Consider the following 8,659-nt stretch of genomic DNA (forward strand, 5'->3'; position numbering starts at 1 on the left):
ACTTCCTTCTTTCTTTTCTACAAGTACAAACCCCTCCAAAAGAAAAGGAAAAACAAGATCAAATCCATTCCTCCAAAGAAAAAAACCCCATGTAATTATAGCTCCAAATCTTACCAAAATGAGGAAAATGTGGAACGCAAAAAACAAACAAAGACGCCGGCTTTCTTTCTCATCTCACTCCCGAAGCTAGTGATGTTTTTCCTTGCTTGCAGCTCTCAACTGAGAAGATGAACCAAAGCTAAAGTAAGCAAACAAGAAAAGGACGACCCTCCAAGATATTATGGTCCTGTTTGGATAGAAAGAATCTACAACATTGAAATGGAAACCCCATGGAAGGAATGAAATCGTGCTTCTTCTATAAATATGTTAAAAGATCAGTGGTCGAGGGGGGAGAGCTCTCTCTCATAGCCTTGGAAATTGATATCCACAATTTTTTAGGGAATTGAAAACAGATTTCCATACTCAAACTTTTTTCATAAACAGTACAGAAGTTAGATCCCATGAAAATTGAATCCCTTTCCAGAATATCAATGTATATTTGATCAAACCCAGCACTGATTCACAAAAAGGATCTTGCATGTGTTGTCATCTTGGCACTTTGTAAAACTACAAACCAGTGTATGACTCACTGTCTTGAAAGTGTGTATTGAATAATTGTGCCCTACTCTGGAGTATTCTTCCCTTTGTTACTTGAAACTTGAAACAGAATAGTATATGGCTGATGGACAATACATTGAAAACTTGTAGTCCATATACAGCAGATCATTGCTTGTGTTTGTATGGTAGCTAATGCAAGTTTAAAGGAAGAAAACAAAAGTTCAGTATGGCTGCCTGCCAGGATAGTGTTTGCAAATGGTTATACTATACAAACAAAAGAAAACAAAAGAGAAGAGCACTAGAAGATTCTGCACACATGAAACAAAACATATTCCATGTTTTATCATATTTCAGAACATGGGTAAAAGGTTCACCTAGATGAACAACTAGAAAGTCCAATCAATCGATATGGACCGTCCATCATCTCCAGCTCATATTTCATGGGGCACCATATGAAATTCACACTGATTGAGAATTTAAAAATAAAACTAATTATCTAACCTGTAACCTGTAAAATGGGTGTTCCATATCATTTATGGAAAAATAGTTCCAATCAATGATCATGGAATGCTTGTAGTTCCACACAATTGCTTTTATTACCAGATCCTGTCTGATCCATGGGTTCGAAAACATGTGGCTATAAGAGGGAAGGCCATCTTTTGGATGGATAGGATCATCAAGTTGGTGCCAGTGGACCGAAAGGCCACCCAGATTGATAGACTAAAAACTATTGTCCACGTGTTCCCATAGAGTAAAGATCAATATAACTTATAGTATCGTGGCCCTCAGAACTTTTTAACAGTGGGCGTCACTCTCCCCTCTGTTTTTTGTGGCGGGGTCCTCTCGAGCTTTGGATCTGATTCATTTTTTGGATCATGCCCTAATATGGTCTCTCCAAATGGATGGACGGTGTAGATACAAAAAACACATCATGGTGTGGCCCACAGAACTTGGAGACGTCACTTCAGAAGGACTGTGTGCGTCCGAAAAAACTACCGCGCGAGTCGTCTGAAAGGAGACTCTCTGCTGCGCATGTCGACTAAATCCCAGCCGATGTTTTGTATCTAACGGCTCTTATGGGAGCTCGTATTTAAGCTCCGTGCGGTACGGTGCGCAGGAGACCGGGACTCTATATATATATATATATATATATATATATATATATATATACACACACACACTTGTGGTCCCTAAGAATTTTTCAACGGTATGCGTTCGATTCAACTGTTTCCCAAGGTATGGTCCATTTCAAAATTGGATATGACTAATTTTTGGTCTTAAGAACGGTGAGTTGCTCACTACGCAATTCGCTTCCCTAGTGAACTCATTATGTTCAGAAACCAGGGGCATGTGGGTCAATCTCAACGCTTCTTAAACCTCAGTCGCTCGATAAAGGGTGACTCACAGTCCTTATAACCTCGTCAAAACCCTAAAACCCAATCCCTCTCTCCTTCTCCCCGCCTCTTATTAGCAAACGGAGGTGCTCCAGCTTCTTATCATACGCACCCACAGCACGTAAGTAAAAACCCTAATCCATCTTCTCTATCAGATGTTCCTTATTTTCATGTTTTTCCCCTTTTCATATTGTTTACTTCACATCGCTGCGTACGTTAGAGACTGCAGTAGATGCTATATTAGGGTTGTAAGGTTTTCTATCAGTCGCAGCAATTTTTTTATATACTGATTTCGTTTGATTCATGTCCTTCCTTTTCCTTTTCCATGTCGTTTTTCACTTCGCATTGCCGCGTACGTTAGCCGATGCAGTAGATGAAAGATTAGGGTTTTAGGGTTTCGTATGAGTTCCAGATTTTTGCTAAAAAATGCATTCACAGCTGTTTTTTAATTTTTGAATTTCTTTTGGAAATGATATGGTGTGGAACGCCCGCATCGGCGCATCGCTGTCTCGATCTTGATCTAACAGATATGAGAAGTGGGCCCGACTTGATCTTAAAGGTTTAAGTGGGATCCTCTTGGATGGATGGTGGATATGATTTTTTCCCATAGCTGGCCGCACTTGATCACAACGAAGGGTGCTGTGTTAATTGTGGATTTGTTTTCTTAGATATTTGTTGGTGTTGGTACATGTGGTCTGGGCCTTCCATCTGGTGGCCTGCATGTACGAGATCTGGGTCTTTCATCTGGTGGGCTTATCCCTAAACATCATATGGTCAGATGATCTCAACCCCCTGATAGGAGGACCTTTGCACGTTGAATGTGGACCTTTGGTCTGCCTTTTAATTCAGTAATCCATTTGTAATATTTAAAAGCCCTCTGATTGGATGGTTAGGATCTTCTGGATGGTGTATTTTTTTCACCGGCTGTGACCCATCCAGGGTCCGCAGGCTGGGTTGGTGCAGGTTTCACGTGTGTCCCCCAGTATGATACAACATCTTAGGTTGTATTTGGACCCATTTTTCAATTTTCATGAATATGGAAGTGACATGCAGACGTTAGGATTCAGGAAAGCTGCTTCCCCCTTTCTTTCAAAAAAAAGAAAAGAAATGAAAGAGGCCTTACTGGGTTATGCTTGACCACCCCTTACACGTGTTAAAGTATGAGATGCTTATAAAAATATGAACTGTTCACCATACTCGTCTTCACAAAAAACACGTGATGGTGAAGTTTTAGGTCTGTTGATACTTGATTGGGCCATTATCTTATATTTAATTCAACTTGTTGGCATGTTTCCGACAGGTGTCAGGATGGGGCTCATCAGATCAATGATCTGGATCACTAAACAAAACTGCTCTTGCACAAACTGGCACATCAAGGCTCGTTTTAGTTGTGTTAGGGACCATCTATGCATTGGGTTTAAGAAATCATGTGGATGTGAACAACCTAAAAATTGCATGATAATCTTAGCCCATTGATGGGTGCAAATTTCACTGATGAAATATGGACCGCTGCTCATTTTCTGCTCAACCAACTGTTTATTCTGGATTATTGTTTTCCACAATGTGATGTCTAAGATTTCTTTGACAATCTTAAAAAAGATCTTGGTTTTACGTTTCTTAGATCATAATCCATAAAGTGGCTATGAATCTAGAGTCCTGATCATCTATATATGCATTGTAGGTGCAAGAAATGGGTAGACTTACATGGTTTTTATCGAAAATATTTTTCAAAGAAATGCTTCGACTACTATTTGAGCAAGAAAACTAGTGATAAGATGCCATATTGAAAAGCTATAATATGATCTGATACCAATTGTTTAGAAAGTTGGAAGATAAGGCTTATTTCTACCCTAGCCTAACTCAATTACTAACATGGAGACCCTAACTAAGAATATATTGCTCCAACTGGATATAATTTAATTGTTCAAGATATATAGGGCATTAGGGCTTTGTAGGTTAGGCATGATACAAGCTGATACACGAGGACCTTTGAAGTGGGTAAGGAGGGATTATAAATCTGTGTGTGTGTGTGTGCGCGCACGCACGCCCGTGTGTTTGTCTCTCCTTTTTTTCAACTCTCAAGTTCTTTTCCTTTTGTGGTCTTGAAGGTCTTGTTTGTTACTTTTGGTTGAAATTGTGGAGCTTGCTTGTCCTATCAAGCAAGTTGGTTAAAAAAACATTAGTAGATTTATGCTTTTACAAGTCAATTATGGTCTGTTCTTTTGGTTTTACAGAATTTCTAGCGGCAACCATGGTGTCACTGAAGTTGCAAAAGCGCTTGGCCTCTAGTGTTCTCAAGTGTGGCAAGGGCAAGGTCTGGCTTGATCCAAATGAAGCCAGCGAGATCTCAATGGCAAATTCCAGTGAGTCCTTTTCTTTTTATTTACTCATTTAATTTTGGTGGATATTTTAGATTGACAGTTAACCTTGCTTGACACATCAAGAAACTTAGCTTGATGCACTTCTTTTCATTTCCAAGTTTATTGTCAATTCTCAGACAGTTGGCTTAGTAGCTAGTAGATTAGAATTTCTATGGCTCATGTTACACTGTTGGCATTGATGTTTTAATGCATTGTGCTTTGGCTTCCTAAAAGTTGAAGGTTGGGTACTATTCTTGTCAGAGATTCTCAAAATATTCATCATAGTTTTTCATCATTATCTTCGAATCCAGAAGATGGCACTGATGGACTAGAACAGTCACAAAAGTAAATTGGTGTTGCTAGGAGAACTGATTAATTGGACGGGGATTGGGTAGTGTGACTGTGTGAGAAATAGATGGTAGTACTGATTAGAAGAAAGCAAGGGAGGGATGGATCAGGCATCTTTACATCATATATAGAGAGATGCTATGAGGTGCTATCTGGCCATCTATTTTTCTTCAATTTTTGAACATAACCGTGTGTATCCTTCTTTAGGAGCAGAGGTAGTTTATGGTAGTCTTGGTCCCGTGGGTTTGAGGAGCATCCTGAGGAACGATTAGTGGAATATCTTGATGGGGATTGGTGCTCCTTAGTATATTGCCACTCTGCCTTTTTTTTTGCCCCTATCTCTCTACTGAAGTTTTAGTTGCCATTCAAGATTTTTTAAAAATACTTATATATAAGCAAATATGGCTTTTTTTTTTTTTAGGGCTTCTGCATGCCCAAACTACCCTAACAAACCACGTAAAGTACCCACATGTTCTAATGCATCTTTGTAGCCAAAACACTTGCTTTTCTTGTATCCTCATACGAGGAGGGTTACTTCTGCTAACATGGATGGGATGAGATCCCCCTCCAGGTTCGCTACCTTCGGTTTGGACCGGGGCCCAAAAATCAAGCCGAATTATTACTCAGGTGGGGCTACACTATGGGGAACAATGGAGATGGGACCGCACCTTTAAAATTGGTCCCAGACCATCCAAGTGGTTGACAAACTATGGATACATAAAAATGGCAAACTGCGCGGAGAAGATAGCTGTAGCCATCTGATGTTGCCCATAGAATTTGGACCACTGTTTCTTTGGATAATCCATTTGATGGCCATCAGTTTAATGACTTGGATTGCTTGATCAGGATGATTCTAGAGATGTAGTCCATCCACAATGTGGCATGAAATTTGAATGGCAAGGCTAGCCCTACATGAGTGCTACATGTGAAGAGGATGATTCACTACATATTTTATATGGTGGTGAACTATCATTCTACAAGATACAGGGGAGAGGAGAAACATGGTTCAAACAGGACCAGAATAGCCTACATCCCTATTATATGCAGTGCATAAAACCTTCAAACTCTTTGGGGCCCACCATGCTGTGTATATTTAAATCCACTTCTTCCATCAGGTGATAAACCTTATTTTCACTGCTCGTACAAAATATCAGCCTGGTAAAACACTCACATGTGCCACACCATTGGGAACAATGAAAAATTATGCCTAAAATTAAGTTTGTGTTGTGGTCCACCTGAATTTTGGAGCAGGCTGATTTTTGTATCTTTACTGTCATCCTGGTGATGCAAACATGATGAATGGGTTTGGAGAAAGATAAGTACCATGGTGGCCTCACAAACAAACCTATGGTTGTCATATCATCCCCATTGTTCCATGTGGTGTGGTCCATGAGTATATGATATAGCTGAATTTTGGGCTTGGGTCTAGAGACTAAGTGTGTCCCAAAGAGCTTGGAAGAAAATGGGCTTAGTAAAAGAGGTGTATCAGAGGTCCCAGTTTGTTTTCCACGGCTCTTTGGAAGAAAATGAGTGTGGAATTGATGGAGAGATTGTGAGCGTGTGTCATATGGTTTGGTGATTTGATTAGTCATATGTCATATGGTTAGGCGATTTGAGTAGTCCATATTATAGATGCTTCTCTATACTGGTCACAGTAAGAAGTTTACATTAGATGGATTATTTTGATCACCACAATAATAGAGAAAATTGAAAAGCTTTGACGGTTTGGTGATTTGAGTAGTACAGATTATAGATTCTACTGTATACCGGCCACAGTAAGAAGTTTATGTTGATAACGAATGATTTTGACCACCACAAGAATATAGAAATTTGGAAACAACATTTTCAATGCCTCGTATTCAACTTGATGAGCAAAGGTCATGATACTTTTTAAAGCATGACTTGTCCATGTGGTCATCCAACAAATGATCAGAAAGAAATTAGCCTATGGCCTAGATTCAATGTGTCAAGTCATATACTCAATGTTGCTGTCACAGTTATACTATGGTGATTCACTGTTTTATTCCTGACAAAATGCGATGCAGGGCAAAACATTAGGAAGCTTGTGAAAGATGGCTTTATCATCAGGAAGCCAATGAAGATTCACTCCCGTTCGCGGGCCCGTCGGGCTTTGGAGGCAAAGAGGAAGGGGAGGCACTCTGGATATGGTAAGCGCAAGGGTACGAGGGAGGCGAGGCTGCCAACAAAGGTGCTCTGGATGAGGAGGATGAGGGTGCTCAGGCGCTTGTTGCGCAAGTACAGGGAGTCCAAGAAGATAGACAAGCACATGTACCATGACATGTACATGAAGGTCAAGGGTAACGTGTTCAAGAACAAGCGTGTGCTGATGGAGAGCATCCACAAGTCGAAGGCTGAGAAGGCGAGAGAGAAGACTCTCAGTGATCAGTTTGAGGCCAAGAGGGCTAAGAGCAAGGCCAGTAGGGAGAGGAAGATTGCCCGGAGGGAGGAGCGATTGGCTCAGGTGAGTGCATGCTAACTTAGTTTGAGATTATTTCCTTTGATGTCGGAATGAGAAATGGTACTATATTTCAATATTTCGTACTACGTCAAAAGAGGAACGCTATTATTATGTCCTTGTTGCATGGTGATTGGGACTGTTGATTTTTGGGATGACCGACTGTTCTTTGGTCAAGCCACTGATTGGATGGCTGCCAGTCTGATTGCCTTTTTTGGGGGGGGGGGGGGACGGTAGCCCATAAACATGGTTTTTGGAAAATTAGCAGTCCTGTAGCCATTTGCTGGTGCAATCGTGCATGATAGAGATGTTTTGGCATGCATCATGGAACCACATGACATGCAAGGTGGTGAAGCACCTTGTTCATCTTGTTCCAATAGTTAGTTCTAATATTACTATACAATGGACAGAGTGATGACACTACTTTTTGGCTACCTGTTCATCTGGTGATCCCACTGTTGTGGCCTGAAATCAAAAGCCAGTAGTCTGGTCATCAGGTGGGCTGCATGTGTGCATATTGAATGTGGAAACATCCTTTTTCTCCATACAGCACGGTTTGCTTGATGACCCGACTGACCTGACTTTCTGGCCACCTCACATATATGGTGAGGGAGTGCTAGGAGATGATTGACCTAGATCTAACATACTGGCATGGGTGTGGCTACGCCTGTCACTCACACTACATCGCATTTTGCCTGCTTTGTACTCAAAACATTACTCATGATGTGTTTAAAATTGGTTGGTTTGGAACAGGGTCCTGGAGAAAGAGTGCCTGCAACACAATCTGCACAGTAATCATATGCTATTTCTCATAAACCCCTTGATTTGTGTTGTGTTTTCTTCTTCTTTCTATGTTATAGCATGATTGGTATGGAAGTCAGTAACCACTTGTGAGTTTGGTGTTTGTTTTGCATTGCAGGGGAGCCAAGAAAGGGAAGAAGTAAAAAAGAAAAGAAAAAGAAAGTAAAAAGTGATGTTGCTGATATGAGTAGGGGCTGGTACTAATCTGTTGGTGCTTTTAGTTAATATGTTGGAAAGTTGTTTTATTTTTTTTTTAAAAATCTTTCTGTAGTGTTTGAAAACCAGGATTACTTTTGGGAGGTGCTCCCACTTTTGTTTTGTTCTTTTTATTAAATGGCAAGACTGTTTTGTTTGGATCATTGTCACGATATCGCATGGTGTGGCGCTGTGAAACTCAGCTCAGGTTTGGCCCATCTTGGGCCAAACAGACGGCCTATTTACAGTCCAGACTGGGCTGCACCTGTTGACAGCAGGTACTCTAATCATCTTGATGGAATGAATATTCGAAGGTAATTGAGACGATGCACCTTGGTGCTGTATTATATTCCGTAGCTTTATGGTTGAATGGTTCGGGTGGGGTGGGTTTGACTTGGGCCAATGAATTTCAAATGCACGTTACGATCAAGTGTCTAAATTGAACTACCCTGGCCTGGCCTGGCCCGGCCCATTGAAAACGCAGCATA

The 8,659-nt window shown here is 40.8% G+C and overlaps 1 protein-coding gene across 1 annotated transcript; it reads left to right on the plus strand.

The window, feature by feature from the left end:
- Nucleotides 1-1,961: 1,961 nt before the first annotated feature.
- On the plus strand, nt 1,962-8,335 carry LOC131251483 (large ribosomal subunit protein eL19y). Its single transcript, XM_058252219.1, has 5 exons — nt 1,962-2,112; nt 4,226-4,354; nt 6,745-7,181; nt 7,929-7,966; nt 8,095-8,335. The coding sequence occupies exons 2-5, from the start codon at nt 4,243-4,245 to the stop codon at nt 8,117-8,119; spliced, it is 612 nt and encodes a 203-aa protein (XP_058108202.1). The 5' UTR covers nt 1,962-2,112; nt 4,226-4,242; the 3' UTR covers nt 8,120-8,335.
- The last annotated feature ends 324 nt before the right edge of the window (nt 8,336-8,659 follow it).

This window comes from Magnolia sinica, chromosome 7 (genome assembly GCF_029962835.1).
Source record: "Magnolia sinica isolate HGM2019 chromosome 7, MsV1, whole genome shotgun sequence".
NCBI classification, from domain to species: Eukaryota; Viridiplantae; Streptophyta; class Magnoliopsida; order Magnoliales; family Magnoliaceae; genus Magnolia; species Magnolia sinica.